At 37.9% G+C, this 20414-nt stretch overlaps 1 protein-coding gene across 4 annotated transcripts in view; it reads right to left on the bottom strand.

Moving 5' to 3' along the window:
- The window catches only part of LOC131029070 (CBL-interacting protein kinase 23), a 206962-nt gene that overhangs the window by 65428 nt on the left and 121120 nt on the right, over positions 1 to 20414 (bottom strand). For all 4 annotated transcript variants that reach the window (XM_057959465.2, XM_057959464.2, XM_057959466.2 and 1 more), the window contains 5 exons: positions 10974 to 11027; positions 10711 to 10836; positions 10496 to 10585; positions 10234 to 10356; positions 10021 to 10131 (listed from right to left, as the gene is read on the bottom strand). In XM_057959465.2, the coding sequence (XP_057815448.1) occupies positions 10021 to 10131; positions 10234 to 10356; positions 10496 to 10585; positions 10711 to 10836; positions 10974 to 11027 (504 nt within the window). The remainder of the gene's footprint in view (positions 1 to 10020; positions 10132 to 10233; positions 10357 to 10495; positions 10586 to 10710; positions 10837 to 10973; positions 11028 to 20414) is intronic.

Here is a 20414-nt window from a genome sequence, read left to right as displayed (position 1 = left end):
TAGAGCGTTTGATAGTTATGGGTATTATTCCTATCTTCCTTCCCAGCACTGGCAAATAAGTTTGTAAGTTTTTAGCACGTTTGTTTGAGTATTGATTTAATTATGCAAAATCGAAATTCCTAGTCTAGGCGTGGGTTTTTTGGGTTGCATTGGGATGCGTGCAAAATAAAAAAAAGGGTTGTTTGGGGTGTGGCTGTGATTGGTTGTCATTGTATTGGATGTACGGTGGGATTGGGCTTGATTTGAATCAATTCAGGTAAAAATTGAGTGAGTTATGAGTATTTTCATGTTTTCATGGGCTGCTGGAACTGTACTTTCAGCCTGCAGAGCAGTGTAACAGAAAATTACAGTATTGTGTAGAAATCTGCAGTTAATCTTCTCATCTCATCTCCATATTGTAAGGATTGTTTCAGTAGTACTGAGCATCCCATTCTATCTGCTTTTATTTGTAATTCCCACTGCATAAGTGGAAGAGGCTGGCTTTCCGCTTTCTCAGTTTTGTAATTCAGTTTTCTTTGATAAATAGTCCTCCCACTGAAATATGCGGTAGAGTGATGTTTTAATGTAATGTCCTCCCGCTGAATATGTGGTAGAGTGATTGTTAATGTAATGTCCCCCTGAAATATGCGATAGAGTGATTGTTAATGTAATGTCCTCCCGCTGAAATACGTAGTAGAGTGATTGAACTTCTATTTCTTGTAATCTTTCCCTTGGTCAGTTCACCGCCAAGAAGTTTAGTTTCTATCCTGCTGGATAAGCAGAAGGGGATGGCTTGCCGCCCATGCAGTTGTAATGTTCAGTTTGTTTATTGATGCTGACGATCCCCGGAACACCGTATGCTCTCACCCTCCCAGTCTGGGCTCTCGGTGAACAAAAGGTGGAAGGGTTCCCTTTTAGTTGTTTTGCTTATTAATCTAACCTTAACGGGTTAATTGTTGTGGATGAATTGCTATTGGCCTGAAAAAACAAAAAGAAATTAGTGGGATATTACATTTTACCCAACCTTTCAATACTTCTTCAAGTCCCTCATTGAATAAGACCACTAACCTCTTCTCAGAAATACTACTAACCATAACTGAAAGACTTTGAAACTCAGTTACGAAAGTATCCAAAGAGCCCTACTGTTTGAGTTATGCAAGCTCTCTAAACTTCACCTCCGGATCCTTAGAATCAAACCTTTCGATCAACTCGTTGGTGAATTCAACATAGGTGGTTATCAAGTTATGACCAAGGGTGACCAACCCATGTTACCACCATTCATGAGCAACACCATCCAAGTGCAATGTAGTGAACTTGATGGCTTCTTCTTCGAGCATAGGCCTCAAGGACAAATAATTGTCCAACTTTTGCACCCATGCTCTAGCTGTACTCTTACTGCTTCCATCAAAATGTGCTAGAGTAACTGTTGTCATTTTATGACACCCTTGGTCCATCAGTGAGAACCGATCAGAGATATGTTCCATGGACCAACGCTGCCCAGTTGATCAAGGAGAAAAGCAGTGCAATCATGGTTTGAAGTGTTGCCTTTTCGGAAGTTCCTTGGCCCTCTCTTTCTCTTCTCCGAAACTTCGGAACCTCAAGGTTTCGAGTTTCTTTGCCTTAGCCTCTTTCTTTCCTGCTCCGGAACTCCAAGCTTCCGAAGTTCCCTTCCTTCCCTTAGCTTTTCTTCTGTTCTCCTCCCCCGGAACTCCGGAACCCCCAAGTTCCCAAGTTCCTACCCCAGAACTCTGAAACCCCCAGGTTCCCTAGTTCCTTGTCCAACTATGGTGACCCCAGTCTCCGAAGTTCCCCAACTCCGGAACCCCCCCAAGTTCCGAAGTTCCTAGTTCCTCAACCCTGGAACTCCGGAACCCCCAGGTTCCAAAGTTCCTTGTCCAACTACGGTGACCCTGGTCTCCGAAGTTCCCCAACTCCGGAATCCCCAGGTCCCGAAGTTCCTAGTTCCTCAACCCCGGAACTCTGGAACCCCCAGGTTCCAAAGTTCCTAAGTCTTCTACCCCGGAACTCCGGAACCCCTAAGTTCCAAAGTTCCTTGTCCAACTACGGTGACCCCGGTCTTCGAAGTTCCCCAACTCCGGAACCCCCAGGTTCTGAAGTTCCTTGTCCAACTACAGTGACCCCGGTCTCCGAAGTTCCCCAACTACGTTCCCTCTCTATCCCAGAACTCCGGAACCCCGAGGTTCCGAAGTTCCTTTCCTAGCCCTCCTTTCTCCTATCCCGGAACTCCGGAACCCCAAGGTTCTGAAGTTCCTTGCTCCTTCCTTTGTCTTCCTCACTTCGAGAGTTCGGTCTCCGAAGTCTTCCAAGCTTGCTTCTAGCTTGCAACACTTCCGAATGGCGTGATCAACACTCAAGGCTTTAAATGCTCCGACAGTTTTGGTGACATGCACTTTTTTTTGTGGAGCCACAGGGGTGCATTTAATGTTTTTGGAAGGATTTCCATCAAGAGAGGTACGGGGCCATGCTTGGTGACTTGTGTCATGACTGCATACTCTGACTTTGGAAGTTCAGTCAATCCACCTTCTCAGCATTGCCTTTGGAGGTATGGCTAGGTTGCTTGTATGTAAAAGTCAAGTGCATGCACTTCCCTGCACTTTCAGACTGACATGCAGGGGTCATGATCACCATTGTAACCCATTTTTCTATATAATGGCTTTTAAGCCTCATTGTAAAGAGTTCTCTCCTTGCTGCCTGGAGTTTTTTTATGCTCTCCTCTTCTCTTGAAGACTTGTAATCTTTGCATTTCTGCAACTGTAAGATTGGAGTTTGGCCTTATGATTAATTGAAGAACACTATTCTTGCCTTCTTTCAACCTATGTATATTGTGTATGCTTTCTTACCTTCATCATAGGTGCATGTTGTGGCTCTTTCTCTTCATATATGCTGTGTTAACTGGTTTTTTGAGTGTGACTTGTGGGAATCCTTCTCCCCTCTTGGCATTCAGTGGATTCTAACCTTCATCTATGCATTGGGGTTACTCATCTAACTGAAAGTTGTGCATCTTCAGGGTGTTTCAGTTAATTACTTGTGTCATTTAGGTAGGGAGAGGAACTATCTCTTCTTGGTGCATCAACTCCTTTTATTTCAAGCATTTTCTCTTCCCTTTACCTCTGCAAATTGTTAGGATAAGTCTAGGAGTTAGTTTTGAAGTGTTGAGTTGGTTCAACACCTGCACCAGGATTGAGAAGGAAGCCGGCCTTCTCCGGAGATTCAATTCCCTTGCGCAAGGTCCCACACTTCGGGGTTGTTTCCATGTTTCACAAGGTTGCTGAGTTGATAGCTCAGCAAGCATGCAAGATTTTGTGATAACAGTAACCTTCCCAAGAGCTTGTTGATAGTCTCTTGGAGTGGAGTATCGATTATCATATCTTCCTTCCCTCCTCTTCTTCTAATTCATGTATTGGTCAAGAGACAAGACATTTCGGATCTCTTCGGGAAGTGATGCATACTCCACAAAACTAGCCCAGATCTCATCATCTACAGGGACTTCTACTTCAGGAGGCGGTGCTTCCCTTAGAAGAAAAACTAGTTGCAAAGGTCTTGTCACCGATCCAACAGACATTCCACCATTGTTGCTACTATGGTTGTTGCCATTCCCATTACCACCAGAATTGTTGGAAGTGCTGGCATTATTTCCATTGGTATTATGATTCTGGTTTTGACTATGACCTCCTCCAACATTCTGTTTAAAAGTGGCTAACATCTAGGACATCATGTCCATCATAATATCAAACTTTTTCTCCACTCTCTCCACAACCACAGTTGCATCCTTCTGACCGAATATTCTCTCTCCCATTGAATCCACTGAAACTGCTGAATCAACTTCCCGGTCTCTATTTCTCAAAACTTCTGAAAAAGTTTCCTCTATTGGCACTGACAGTATCTAGAATTGCTGCCTTCTATGTTCCCAATTTTAGTATCTGATATCTCTGTCACTCATGGAACCCTTCTGTCACACAGGCTGGCAGGAAGAGTGGTTCGGATACCACTGTAATATCCCCAACAATTTTTTTTTTGAATTTTTAAATATAACACACTACAATGCACCCATTAAGGTTAGGAAAGATAATCCCAATGCTGCTGAAAGTAACCCTTTCCACCTTTCGATCATCGAGAGCCCAATCTGGGAGGGTGAGAGCATACAGTGTTGAGGGGATCGTTAGATGCTAGAAAACTGAAATTGATTACAAATTTGGGCGACAAGACAACCCCTTTCTCTAATGCAACGAGAGATGGAAATTTAGAAACTTCCTAGTGGAAACCTGCCAGGAACAAACCAAACACTGAAAAATAACAATCACTCTACCGCTTATGCAGCGGGAGGACTAGAAATGAAATTACTATCAACTCCACCGCTTATTCAGCGGGAGGACAACATTACAATCGACTCAACCGCTTATTTAGCGGGAGGACAGTTACAAACAAAATTACAAACTCTGAAGGCGGCCAAGCCATCCTCTTCCACTTGTGCAGTGGGAATTACATAGAGAATAGCAAACAGAAATAGCCAATGGTACTACCATTTAGCTTTACAATGAACATCACATAAGATGGAAGAGAATAAGGAGAAACGAGCTAATACAAATATTGAACTAAGAGAGAAGAACAATACAAAACTTAAGAAATCACTATACCAAACTGCTGTTATAGAAAACAGCCTGCTACAACTCCACAACAGCCACCACAAACCACAACAAACACAATGAAGATCTCTCCAACAAAGCTTCAGCAACACTAGAGACTCGCACAATGCCCAAAGAGCCAGCAAACACTGAACACACACCAACAATCGTCCACACAAACGCACCAAATCACGCCCAACAGAACACACACCAAGAAATACGGCCAACAAGGAGGGTATGGACAGCAAGTAGGTACGACCTCCTTGGAAAATCACACAACACACCAAAAATCGAGCCCTTCTGAGGAAGAAGACGCCCCAAAATCAGCTTCCAAACAAGACAATGCCCACAAAAATCGAACCAAGCATTCAAAAGATCCAACCATAGCTAGGAGTGATGTCTCACACTCGAAAGTCTGCCAAAAGAACTAGGACGTATTCACCCTCGAAGAAGTCTGGAGTCAATCCGACAACATAACGATATAATTTTCTCTAAGATGATCCAAATGGAGACCCATGCCCTATATTTATAGAACAAATCTCCCCCAAATTCACTTCAAATTCATTTCCAAATGAAATGAAACTCCATCACATGAATGGGCGCTAAAAAGAAAAAGACCACTTAGTTATAAGTCTATCTTCAAAGTGGGCGCTAAGAAGCATAAAGGGCATCATAATATAAGTTTTTTTTTTTTTTAATTCAACCCCTTATCTCTCCACAATGGCATCGAAAATACTCTAACCAAAGGCTAAAGTCCCTGCTAAATATTTCCCAAAGGGGATGCCAAAATAACACCATTATTTCAATAATAGAATATGACGCCAAAATAAAATATTAACTTAAGTCATTTAAATGATAAATGACTAAGTCCAATAAACTGCATTCTGAACTCAACTTTGCTTGCTAGAAATAGAACTGAATCGCTGAGTCATCCCATAAGACTGCCAAAAATAGCCAGTGCTGCCTAGCTCAACTGAAACCCTAAAAAATCATACTTACTAAAAATAGGAAGTGACTCATAGCTTCGTTAGGGCACAAACCGAGACCAACTATTACTTACTAAAAATAGTAAGTCCACTAAAGAATAGTCAGATGAAGTTGCATGTCATGCTATCGGAAAACTCCTGAAAAACCCAGAAAAATGTGCTATTCTAACCATACTTACTAAAAATAGTAAGTATGCAAACCTCAACTGAACGCGATGCATGTATCACCACTGCAAAGCTCTCTGGAAACCCAAAAAAACTCCATAATCAGAAGTCCTAAACTCCAACTGCTTCCCACTCAAAATCTTCCCTGAAGTTGGAAACCCTAATTCTACCAAAAATAGCCCACGAGCCTCCTGAATAGGCTATTCTTCACCAGGAGTGATCACTGGCTGGAAGGGGACATTACACCTTCATCATATGACAAGCTTGTTCTATAGTATGATGGCATAATGATTGGCATCTATTCATTGTACAACACGCCTCCTATGTAGTATGACAACACAAGATTTCTTGGTACTCTTTGAGATATAAAGTATGGCATCAATCTGTTGTACATCATCCTTTTCAAACCATACAACACCACCCTCTTTCCATCCCTCTTTAAGTTGTACATTGGAGGCACCTACTCACTCAACATAGCATATGACAATTATCTCCTGTTTGAGTGCGATAGTGTTCTTACTTTATTGGTGGCAGTGTACAATGTTGGGCATATAACAACATATGATAGGTTGGGTATGTCAAGAAGCAATTTGCTAGCATGTCATTCACACTATACAACACCATTATCACACATGTAGTAGTGATATCATCACATCATATGAGTCATTTGCATATTGTACGACAAGGGGGTAATTTATCTACCATATGGTGAACCAAGGCTTTGATTCTTCATAATGTACAATGGCCAAGGGCATTCATCCTTCAAATAGTATGGCCTTGTATCTGTAAGTACACCATACAACTCGCCATTTTGGTTGATCACAACATATAGTGGAGTTAGAGTGTCCTTGCAAGTGTGGTACAACATCTCAAACATAGACAAAGGATTTGTATTGTCTTGCGTTTCCTACATTGTACGACCATTTACCCGGCCAAGTAGTTAATGTAACGGGTTTTTGAACTGGTACGATAAATTTAAATACTTCATTTGTGCAATTCAGCAAACACATTTAACAATCACCATGGACAGTAGCAGTAAAGGAAAAAGAGTGATGGATCATTACAAACCTAAGATTTCATCAAGGAAAAATGGAAAAGGGAAGGAGGACGAAAATACAATTGACTCCATATCTTGGGAAAGCCTCATAGATAGTTAATGTTGCACATGGTGGCTGAGCAATGTTGATGGTCATCCATTAAAAATTGCACTACAACATGCCCAGGTAGATAAAGCCGCCCAAGTTCCATTATTTAACTATCATGAATTTGAACCTTATTTAAAATTCATGATATCCGACTATAGTCCTCGAGGAAATAAATCAGTATTGAATATGTAGGTTGTTTTGTCACCATTTCCTTTGAGCTAGCAAAATTCCACAAAGGTTTGGGTATTCCACGTTTAGGATATGTAGAACTAATTCAACCCAATAGGATAAAGATACAAAATTTGGAATGCAGGAAACTGAGGACTATGGAAGCACATGTTGGCAAATACAGAATGGAAATGACTCATGGAGCTGATTAAGTGCAAGTTGACGGATGCTAGTCTTGCATTAGATATTGTAATATGGATGGTGGACTACATGATTGGCCTTAGTTTTGGAAAAATTTACAGTTGAGTGAGGCTTCTATTGGAAGGCGTACTAGAATTTCTATCCCTGAAACATAAAGCCTTTTGTATGACAGCATTAATCCTTGATGCCGTGTTTGCCCAAGTTTCTAAACTTAAATTGGGCAAGTTTCAACTAGCTTCTAATTATGACTCTCCATGGCCTACAATCTTTAGATGGACTGCATTAGACATTTAGGCCGAATAAAGAGAAGAAGCCAAGACTGCACAAAAGAAATAGAACATCAAATTCAGGTTCTGATGAAACATCAAATCTTTTTGCACGAAATCCAGTCCATCTTGGAGAAGAACGACTCTATGCTTCTCCGATGCCATGATACCAACGTGAAGACCATGGTTGTTGCCAAAAACACCCACAAACCGAATCTCGTTGAGCTACAAATGATCATCCAGAAGTTCGAAGGATTCATGTCTTCACATACTGCAGCTTAAGTGTTTCTCAACACTTAGTTGTATTTTTCCAGATTTGTAATCTCTTAGTTGTAGTTTTTCTTTTGACAAGTTACATGTAAAAACCTTTTGTAAATTGCAAGTTAAGTCTTTACTTGCACTTTTGTAATTACATGTAAGGCAATTACAAGTTGTGTTCAGTTAGGAATATAGTTGGAATAAGTCATAGTTAGTTATTGAATAAGTCTTGGTGGTTGAGAGAATTTCTCAAGTTAGTTGGGATCCTCCCACCTTTCTCTCATGACTCCTCTCCTATAAATACTTGAGGGGTCTATTGTAATCTTTATCTTTTGGAAAGCAAGCAAAAACTCTGCCAAATTTACAGCAAAGAAGTCTTTGAGCTTTCATGTGTGAATTCAAGAACTGAAAGAAATAAAAGGAAATTGTTCAATCTGAGTCTTTGTGCTACATTCTTGAGTTTGTGTTCTATATTATCTTTCTTGCAAGTGTTCCTTCAAAGAACTTAATTGAATTTGATTTGCAGTCTTTATGATGCAAGTATTTTAGCTTTCATGTGTGAATTCAAGAATTGAAAGAAATAGAAGGAAATTGCTCAAACTTTGAGTCTTTCTGCTACATTATTGAGTTTGTGTTCTATATTATCTTTCTTGCAAGTGTTCCTTCAAAGAACTTAATCGAATTTGATTTGCAGTCTTTATGCTACAAGTATTTGAGGTTAATATAAATTAGAATAAATATTCTTTTGAGAGGAGTTGTAAGTCTTTGTGCTTGCACTTATTTTTAAGAGAGTTTAGAAGCAGATTTTGTGAGAAATAGCTGTGAGTCTTTGAGCTTATACTACTTCCCATTGTTTTATGTAGAAAAGAATAAGATATTTCCATCTTTGAGTTGTTATAATTTGTTCTTGATAGCTTTAGTATAGAAAAGGGTAGATAGGACTTCATATAATCAAGACTTTGAGCTTGATATTTCTGTCTCGTCCCGAAGGAAGTGACGAAAGTCTTTGAGCTTTCAGGAAACTTCATTTCCTTTCTCTCATTTCATTTCAAAAAGTTGTTACTGCTGTTTTATGTTAAATTGCTATCGCTTTTCTGTGAAGAGAAAAGGAAATTGGCTTTCTTGAAAGAAGAAGAAAGACTGCTGTCCCATCCCATTTTATTTTTTAAGTTGCAGTTAGATAGGGGGAGACTTCCCTTAATTAGGAGAGTTTTACTCACACACTGGTTGAAACCACAATTTTGTCTATTTTCCAAAGTGTACAAAATTTTCAACCAACATAACCAATATTATCAAACATAACAATACGAATTGTATGTTGACTACAGGAAGTAAACACTTGGGACCAATTTCTTTAATTATAAATAAATACTTTTATATTTATTTTGTTCAAGTTTTAAAAATACTTTTTTATTTTATTTATATAAAACAAAAGTTATTTAAATAATAATATCATTTAAACTGCCCCTTAAATTAAATATTACTGGGACCCAACTTAAAAATAATATTAAAAAATTATTTCCCTTGCTTTGCCCTTTAACCTATAGGAAATGGGGATAGAATTGAGGCCTTTTCCATACCACCATTTGTGAAATAAGGAAATGACATTCACTTAGAAGAATTACAAAGATAGCAACCAAGAGAGCTAACTATATACTAGCAATAGTACCTTTGGATTCCATGGCTAGGAAGTGGGCTATATTTAAAGTACCTATGGCCACAAGTACAACCTATGATTAATTTTTGTTTCAGTGTGGTAGATCATGCCAAAATATCCTTTATATACACCCTATTGGCTGACCATGGCACTAAAAGGTGCCCATGCCAGTCAGAGAAATTTGTCACTTCTGCAGACATTTTAAAATTTGAGGAATTGAACTATAAGACCTACAAATCTGACTTTCTTGTTGAACACGTTACACAAATTTCAAAAAATGTCTTCAGGGTAACTGATTTCAAAGATACTCAAAAATATTATCAACAATCTCCCAGTCAGCCTTACACATTAGCTACTATCAAAGGAAATATAATAGTTCACATATGCTACTTGTGAAACAACGTATGCCTTCTCTTGAGATTGCTTTTAAAGAAAAGTTATTTGGGAGATGAAATACAGAATAAGATGCTTTTGCAGATTCCATTACAAAATAGGCTCTAAAAAAGACGGTTTTTCAGCACCTAGCTATAAACAAGAATTCTTTACACTTACCATGTGTTGTTCAAACAAATTACCAAGATTAAGAGACTGTGACATGGAAATAAGTTCAAATGCATTCATAATTACAGGCTTTGTCTCTTTTATCTCTGTGACAAGATGCTCCTGCATGACCAATATAAAACGTCAGACAAAAGGACGTTTCTCAAATTTGGCTTTTCTAAAGAAAATAAAACTAGCCAAGACATATAGCTAGCAACATCTTACCTCTGAATCACCAAAAACAACATCTATATCATCCAGGCCTACATCCTCATCTTCTTGGAACTTGGGTGGCTTGTAACCTTTCTTGAACCATTCATTCTTTAGGATCTCTGATACTGTAATTCGCTGCCAGTGCGAGGAATAAATATGTACATCAGTAAATTTATATCTTGTTCCAGGAAAGACAAAGCACAATTATTAAAGATACTACAAGCTGAATATATCTACGGAATATCGGAGTACAATATAAATTGTTTTTGCTTACCATCTTGGGATTTGGATCCAAAATTCTTGAAATTAATTTCTTTGCACTTGATGAAAACCATAGAGGATATCTAAAATCTGCTTTACAAATCTACAATTTATTTTCGTCATATGTCATTTGAGCTTTATTTGCAGAGGGTTAGTAATATAAAGAAAGATAAAATAATTGCAAAAACTGCAAAAAAGTGTAATCTCAAGTTGGTCTGGTGTTCTAACTTTTTTATATAGTGCCATAACATTGGGTTCATCAAAAGGAAGGTAACCAGCCATCAAAACAAAGAGAATAACACCACATGACCACAAGTCTGCAGTTGCACCATCATAACCTTTATCATTGATGATCTGTATAGAAAAAGAAAAAATGCAGACATAGAGGTAAGTTTTCTTATTTAGTGTTATAATGATGCCATGCTAGAAAACACACAAAAATTCATAGGAACAATTTGATACTGAATGCATACTACAAAATATAATGATACCTCAGGTGCAACATAATTTGGGGTTCCACAAGTAGTGTGAAGCAATCCATCTTCCTGCATTCAATCACCATAATGATATCAATAACTAATTAACAGATGTTGGAATAATGTACACACTGACTAGTTCTATAAGAACAGTGGGTGCATAATTTACTTGCCCCATATTACCAAGTGAACAAATCTATCTTAAGCTATGCCAGCTTAGACCTAAACCAATCCAGGTCTAAAACTTGTGGATAGATGCTACAGACTATATTTTCATATCCATATGTTTTTCATTTATATTTTATATAAAGAGCATTTATATTAAAGGAAAAAGGGCAGTTTAGCTGTAATTTCCCTACCAAAATATTTCAACCAACTTGCAAATTTATTGATTTCCCATTCATAGACAATTTGTCAAATTGTTGGTGGACATTAAACCATACATTTTCTTAAGCTTTGTGCTTAAGAACAGCTGCAACTTTCTTTCATGATCATAGGAAAATTTACAAACAATTGGCATGCATTGGACACCAAATAGGCATTTTAACAAACAATTTGTAAGCATATGCCATTGTTGATATCTCTTCATATATATATATTCTGTGACCGATTTGTAAAGTGCTGAACTAATTTAATTTTTTATTTTAACAAGTCTTTGATAAAATGTCTGTAATTAAATATTCCATTATTGATACATTTATGCAAGTACTTAATCAAATATCAAATCAACAATCAAACTGGAAATGACATGTATACTTTGTCATTCAAAGGGAAAGACAACAACAATTTCACACATTATTTTAGGCTCAGATTTTATTGGTCAATAATTAAAGCAGATCAGACCTAACCTATTAGAATCGCTGTGCAAGGCTGGAGATTTTTGTTACATCACATTTTAGACCAGATATATTGAATTTAATCTTCTTTCCAGGTTTGTTTAGCTCTTTAGAAAGATGCAGTCATTCACATCAACAATAGATTAGTCAACACAGCCAGTAATATCTCACATCAAGCTTGAATAAGTAGTGATATCTCCCTGTTGATTGTCGCAACTAGGAAAGGGTTGTAGTTTGGCAAATAATAAAATAAGTTAAAATGTAATTAAGTGATGCAGAGGGTCTAAGGGGTTCTATAAAACACCAAGACTATGTTTTCAAACCCCAAACTCCTGTTTGCACAATAGGATACTCAACCCAAGATTTCCACCTTTGGCAACGTTTCACAATGTGGCCATCTTAGACAACGCAACAAAAAACATAAGAAAGGCTTGGGGCAGGAGTTCCATCATGTTCACAGACCCCAGTGGACTCAAATCAACCAATTCCACCTTCCACACCATTGGCTTTCTAGGATGACTAGATTCTAGTAGCCCTACTCAGAGGTCTGTTTGGCATAAATTTTTGACTCACTGACCCTAGGAACAAATTGAAACCACTTCCAGATACCCTTTTGGAAGTTCTTATATATATGTCAAAATTAGGGCAAGGTGCTTTGGACCAAAGTGTTCAAAAACTGACTATTGCAGTCTTGCAAGAGCCCTATTAGGTCTCCAAATATACTAGAGACACCCCTTAGACACTCCACAAACCTGCACACCCAACTTGGAATGTAAGGGCATAGCAAACATGAAAGGATTTCACAGGTTTCAAGGTCTTTTTGTTTGTTTTGGTACCAAAACTCCAAATGTTTTCTCTAATCCTGTCCAACCAGCTTAACACATGAGGATGTTAAGCCCTCAAGTGCTCAAAACTCCACTCAGACTCTTCCTCTACAAAAACTGTTTAAAACCCATCTGGATCACTACCATATTTACCATTCCACCAAGTTGATGGAATGGTCAATTGTGCATTATTCTTTGACAAAACCCCAAAACCTAGGGTTTCAGACCAGTTTGCACTTAAATGCCTCTAACTTTGTCCAAACTCAATGGATTGAGTCCAAACCAGTTGGAAATGAAAGCTGACTCTCTCCTCTTTCTAGTGATATCAAATTTAGACCATGGGAGCATCGAATGTGATCATACAAAATGACTGTTACAGGAAAAAACGTGTGAAATTGCAGAAAACAGAGCAAGTTTTATTGATTTCTTCACCAAAATCACATCAACAACCCCCCTTCTACCAGAGGAAGGCATATTAATACCTTTTGCACTCATCCCAACTGGTTCTAACTGTATTTTGAATCAGTTAGTGGTGCAGGAGCACCTAATAGGCCTTCATGCCTTAATGAGGCCATGATGGAATATCCTAAGGATTTTGAGTTCATTTTATGTAATAAGGTCAATCATGACCATTATTGATGTAATAAGTGTCTTTGAAGTCATTAGATAGGGTTTTGAGTCATAATGAGGTCATATTGACAAAAAAATTGTCAAGATATCACAAATGTGTGTAAATGGGTCTAGTATGGTATTTTATGATGTATAAGGGTATGGTATTGCATGAGTTTTTTTCTAATCAGTTGCAGGTCATAGGTTGTGCCAGTGTAAGAGTAACCTCAATTTGTGAAAAAACATCTTTTCTCCTGCTGAGATTATAATTTTTACAGCCTTCTTATGAAGTGTTGATGCAGAGGTTATGAACTTTCTGATTTGTGCAAGGTTTCTTTTTATTACTGGTTATTTCGTGTGTTAATCAATTTGTCCAAATTTTCAGGTATTCACTTTGGTGCATCACCTTAGGGTTAGATTTTTGTTTCATATGTCTTCTTCCTCACTCTTTTCCTTGAAGAAATTGTTAGTTTAGGTGAAGATTCTGAAAAGAACCAGCTTACTCTGGAGGTCCACTTTAGTTTTTAGGTTACCCACAACCTCGAAGTGTTTCCATGTTTCAATAGGTAGCTGAAGTTCACAACTTTAGCAGAGGGTGCAGGCTTGATTGACAACAGTTGTCAGGGAAGAATCTGAATCCTGGACCCTACACATTGTTGAGCATGCAGTAGATAAAGACAGAAACGAAATCAAGCAGGAGGATTATGTTATCAGACAAATTGATCTTGGCCATGCTTCCACAAGTCAAGTAATGGGAGACTTTGAAGAATCTTCCTTAGCCATGAGGGAAAAGATGCTGAAATCAAAGGCGAAATGTAAGTGGCTGAGGGAAGAAAATAGAGCCCTATGCAAATACATCAGGAGTTTCAAAAGACCCCTCAGGGAGGCAAGTTCTTCATTCACTCCTCCTTCCTCCCTTCCTAAGGAAGTTGTTGATGATGCGGAAGTTATTAGAGCGATGGCGCAAAATCCAAGGGAATGGATAGAAGATGTTTATATTGAAGCAGGAATATTCGTTGAGGACCTGGCTCATCTTCATTCAAAGTTCGTGACCCTCCTGAGCAGACTAGAGACAACCAAGGGATTGTGGGAGGATGTGCACGTTTACCAGGACTTAACCATTCCGGGACTCAGGGCTTTGACGAAGGTTCCCACGCAAATTCTGGTTGATGGTAAAGTAATTCAGGAGAATGAAGCTTATGAATTTCCCCAATGGTTCTACGACGTTTGCTTAGGAAAAAACACCTTCGATAAATTCAGCATAGACTCCTTTACTTTGAAAGATTCCATCAGAGGGGTGCAGGAGGAAATCATTAGTGCAATTGAGGCATTGTTCGTAAGGAAACTCAATGACGGTGGAATAACAGTGAACTCCCTGAAATCTCAGTTGCACGATTTCTTCTTCGTAGGTTCATTCCCTAAGGAGCATTTTGCAAATGTTTCTTCATTCTCCGGTATAATGAAGAAGACACAGGAAATCATGATGGAGTGGGAGATCTTTTCCAAGAGCGACGAAGAAATTGTCTTGATGGAATTCGACATTGAAAATGTGCCAAGTGTCTCCATCGGAGAGCTGGAGGCCGTCGTCAACAAATTCATTGCATACGCCATAAATGAGCGGGATAATGGTCGTCCATTCTCGGACGAGAATCTTTTAGTTGAATAGTGGTGCTGTATTTACTGCTGGGGTATTTTGACTAAGTGTGGCTCCGGGCAATGCATGTCGCCATCGGATGAGGAATCTTCTTGCATGCAGCCTCCTCATTTATGGTTTTATGATAGATTCTCCATGCATGTCGTCGTCACATGAAGAATAATGGACATCTATTCCTTGCATGGAGGTGTTTATTATCTTTTGGGCATAATCAGCATTATGGGGCGCATTTAATGCACTAGTGGGCGCTATTTTAGGCTTTTGGTTATTAATTGCCGATTCCCACCTTGTTGCATCTTTAGTGGGGAATCTTTTGGGGTGAAACCCTAATTAGGGTTTGCGTGGTCTGAGGCCTATATAAAGGGGTGACCCCCCCTCATTTGTAAAGGGAGGAGAGATTATTATCTGAGATTGTTGCATCAGGATTGTGAAGTAGCCAACTTAATACATTGTTTGATTTTGATGGTGCATTCTTGTTCTATTTTGGCAATCTGCATGGTCTTGCTCTCCTCAATCAGATTAGATTTTCTTATATGTTGTTGGGAGAACTGGATTTGATAGGGTTACTTGTTGTAGAATCCGAGCTCATACTTTTAGTGTGCAGTTGATTGTTGTATATTGTGCAAAGTTAGCCTGAGCCTTTTGATGTGTATACGCTTAACTTCGATCATCAGTAAAGATTGTTTGATCCGATGGTCTATATTGATGATCTGAAAAATCTCCACGCACCCTTTGAAGATTGCACCGCCTTTGTGTAGTTGTGCTCTGCTAGCGAAACGAAGCGTGGTTTGATTTTGCATGAGTTATCCCGTCTCCTATTCTTAGGATTAGATTAGCTTTAGCATAGTTCTCTCTACCCCATTCTCATTTACTTTCCGGATAATTTGAAAAATCCAAAAGATCTAAAACTAGAGCTTTCATTGCAAATCATCCATGCAGAAATCCTTGAGCTTGCATGAGTTTTCTTCAATTGAACACACGTACAGCCCCTTGGGTTATCAGCAAACCCATCAAACATCTGAGTCACATCCACGCAAGGAACCTTGGAATTAGCCGTTTGAACTTTAAGCAATCCTAGCATGCAGACTGATCTTAATCAAGAGAGGATAAGGTGTCCGCTGGTGACTTTATTCAGTGTAGACGCTGTCATAAAAAACACGTCAACGTGCAGTAGAAGACAATTTGTAATCAAACACTAAACCTGCACTAAGAAAGAATAAAATCACTTCCTGAGAAACACAACAACATATACTAAACCACCATGAAAGGACAGTACCAAGATCAGATCATCTAGTACGGAGTGCTATTCCCAAAATGACAAAATTTTATGCAAAAACCTAAAAATTGCCTTCAAATATTATTCAAAGTTTGATCATGGAACTTCCAACCTGTTTACAATCATTGAAAAAGCATTTTATATGCTTCCTTGCTCATAACCAACCTCCCATCAGATTCCTACCACCGATTTGATCAATTTTGAAAAGTTGCAAAAAGTTGTCAAGCAACAATGAAAACTTTTGCTCCATTTTGCATTTTTGCAACTTATGCATTTCTATTCACTCTAAACCCCCTAGGATGGTTCCCCAACATCAAACTAACATGACCAAATGCCTAATGAGGCCTTACAAAGAGTTTTACACTATTTTGCAAAATAATGCCATTTTTGGCTTACAAGGGCACATTGGCCAAAACTGATAAAACAAACAAACCTTGTTGACAAACACACTTCAAATAACTCCAAAACACACTTTTGGACCTATCAACAGTCCAATATTCATTTATTGATCCCAAACATGATCACTCACTCCAAAATTTTGAAAAATGCATCAATAAAACTAGGTAAAACTAGGTGCTCCTACACCACCGCCTATAATTTGATATTTGTTGCTCAGTCCTCCCATTGAATAAGTGGTCGAGTGATAAGTTTTATGTATTGTCCTCCCGCTGAAATATGCGGTAGAGTGATAGATTTATGTAATGTCCTCTCGTTGAAATACATGGTAGAGTGATTGAGTTTTAGTTTCTTGTTGTTTCCCTTGGCTGGTTTACCGCCAAGAAGTTTAGTTTTTATCCTATTGGATAAGCAAAAGGGGCTGGCTTGCCGCCCGTGCATTGTACTTTCAGTTTGGTTATGGTGCTAACGATCCCCGGAACACCGTATGCTCTCACCCTCCCAGATTGGGCTCTCGGTGAACAAAAGGTGGAAGGGTTCCCTTTCAGTTGTTTGGATTATTTCTCTAACCTTAATGGGTTATGGTGTTTTAATTGTAATTCTTATTGCTAAAAAAAATAACAAAATTTTAGGGAAATATCACAGAATGGTATGAAGTTCACTTTTAGGCTCAAAACAAAATATAAACCAAAAACAATCAATTCAAAACATATTAGAAGTTGTGTTTTTTTTTTAAGTTTTAACTTAAAGTTACATGCCGCCGACCGAGTTTGGGAGTTAGGACTCGCCAAACTTGGCGATTTTGGGTGATTTTGGGGGAGTGCAATTTTGGGCGATTTTTTGACCCAAACTCATCCGAGTCCAAGTCCGAGCCCACTGGACTCGGCGAGCATGACTCGACTCGGAAATCACCCAAACTCGGCGATTTTGGGCAATTCCCATTTCTCTGCATTAAACACATTGTTTATCTATGATTTTTGAAATTGAAACCAAGTCTTGAAAAAACTAATATTTTATCCTTCAACACTCCAAAATATGCTCATGAAGCTCTAACCTACACCAAAATTGAAAAACTTGAACATAAAAAATAAGTTATTTTTATTGGTGATGCACTTGTGAGCCCAGATGCTCCTACATCAATAAGTCTATTTTTCCATCTAATATGGTTGCATCAGATACTATTCACAACATAATTTGTTATTATATGTTTAATTTGGTAGTTTGTAGGCTATAAGGGGACAATCTTTTGACATTCCAGTCTCTTTTCTACTAAGTGTGGACCCTACCATTGTCTCTCCAACACTCAAGTTATATTAAAAATTATTGAATCTTTTACAACTAAAAGAAGGATCGTGGTATTTGTTGATGTGTTTTTTATGACACCTTGAACACGTAATAAAATACCAAGTATTCTATCCTCTCTTAAACAAGGAAACCTCAAATGCTAAACTTCGTGATCAAATAAGGCAACCCCAAGGTTACAATGTGAACAATCAACTTTGATGATGGATAGACTCAGTGAATTGATGTGATATGCTAGTATCACAAAGGGACTTAGGCTTCTGTAAAGCAACTACAACTTGGAAACTAACTTAAACCCTCAAACAAAGAAAGATCAAATGGGATAAAGAGATAGGAAATCTAATCTAAGATCTAAGGAGAATGATTATAATGGATAATGCTTTAGATAGAAAAATCCTTATGAAACTACTTTCTACTTGACCAAAGATAGCTCATAATGCCATAGAAAGAGTGCAATCTTCTAAGGTAGTGAAATATTTTCATATTGCAAACATTCATTCAAATACCCTGTCGGTGCAATCCAAATGAAACATTCACAATCAAACTATTACCAATTATGAGGTCCAAACTAATCATGCAAAGCAACTTGCAATCAACAAATTACCAATGGTATGAACCAAGGAATTCATCAAATATCTTCACATATCACCATCATAACCAATGAACTTCAACTCAATTTGAGAAGTAGAAAGAAACCATGCAAAATGTAGAAACAAGACACAAAGATCCACGATATCTTCAATCAAACTTTGTATTAATTTCAATAGTCTTGGCAACAATTTCTTCTTCTCCTACTCTAGTACTAACTTGAATCTGCTGCTACTCTAATATTAACCTTTACAAATGAAAAGGCCAAGCCTTATATAGACTTTGAATTACAATTCAAGGGCCCAGATTGATTTGAAATCAATGGCCAAGATTTGAACAATAAAACCCTAATGTGGGGTAGTTACAATTACCACCATTTACATTTAACATTTGACCAATTATATGATTACACAACTTTGGATACATGTCCCTTTTTAGAACAGACCAATGAGAAGTGAGGTGTGGTAAGGTATAATATTTAAATGTAATTCCACATGTCACTTTGATCTTCCTTAGATGAGTCAGGTTCAATGCATATAGACATGTCAACTTGTCATTATTTGGTTGATGATGAGTGGGTGCCACCTCAAAATGCATATCTTGTAACTATCTTCTCTTTGCAATATCTCTTGATACTCAACATTATCCGGTTTCTTTGATGTGATGGTTCATATTCCTGAATTGCATCATCTTGATCAAGTTTCCAATTTTGATTAGCTCTTCTAAAGCTATCTTCTTTCTTTGATCATCCTTGTGCATTTCATCTTCACATTTAGGAATCCTCCTTGTGTTCACTATCCTTGACTTTGATTTTCTCATCCTTGTCATGTCTTGAACTTGTTTTTCCTTCATTTTTTCTCCATCATTGTGAAATCTTCTTCATGTCTTGAGCTATGTCCTTAGTCCTTGATGTCTTTGACCTTGATTTGAATCTCCTTGTTGTTGTAGTATATTTTGTGTGGTCTTCCTCCTTCGCATTGTTGAATTCCTTCCTTTGATATTGGATTTCCTTTGGAAGTCCAAGGTTGTTGTAGAATCCTTCCTGTTGCATATTGGATGTTGACCTTCTTCATGTTGTCTCCTCCATGTGGTTGAGTCTTTCATTTCACCTTTTATCCTTGCATCAAACCTGAAAAAGGAAACATTTTGAATCAAGAAGAATGTGATAATAAAACAAAACTCAATCTTACACACTCTTAATTCATGATGGACATTAAGCTTTTCATAATAACTCTTTCTTAATAACATTATGAAATGAATGAAAATAACATTAACACTTCACAAATCATGTTTTTCAAAACCCTTTCAAATCTGGAAATGACACTTTAAGTCTTGAAATATTGATGTTCCAAGTCTGGTTTACACATTTCAGAACTGGAAATGGATAAAATGATGAAAAACTTATCCATGTCTGCAAGGGATTAACTTGGATTTCCTTCCTAATTTTCCCCTTCTGCTGTTAAATATCAAGTTCTCATTCCCTTTTGATGGAATTTGCACCTTCTCTGCTCCAGCTCACTTTTAAATTTGCCTTTGTTCTGCTTCTAATTCGCTTTGAACTGATCAAATTGGTATCTCTGCTCCAACTATGCACCTGGTCTGCTCTTACAGTATTTGAATGGTAATTGTTTTGAAAATAATGCAAACGATTTGAAGTTTTGGTATCTTATATAAACATGTGCATCTGAATTCCTCAATCAGGTTAGCCTTGATCTTTTTCACTAGTATTTTAAATTGTTTCCTTTGTCTTCTCTAAGGCTGACTTACCTATCATCTTCATTATATGCAATATTCCTTAGGAGAGCCGACTTGTTCATGATGATATAAAAAAAAATCCTTGATTCCCCTCTTGTAATGTCCCCGATTTTAGCTTGGAATTGTTTGAGGAGAAATAAGGGGGAAATTATTTTATTTAATATTATATAAGTTGTCTCATTATATTTATTTAAAATCAAACATGAGATGACTTTA

The sequence above is a fragment of the Cryptomeria japonica genome, chromosome 3 (assembly GCF_030272615.1).
Source record: "Cryptomeria japonica chromosome 3, Sugi_1.0, whole genome shotgun sequence".
In the NCBI taxonomy this organism is placed as follows: domain Eukaryota; kingdom Viridiplantae; phylum Streptophyta; class Pinopsida; order Cupressales; family Cupressaceae; genus Cryptomeria; species Cryptomeria japonica.
The sequence above is the reverse complement of the archived record's forward strand: the minus strand, read 5'-3'. Positions and strand labels throughout refer to the sequence as shown.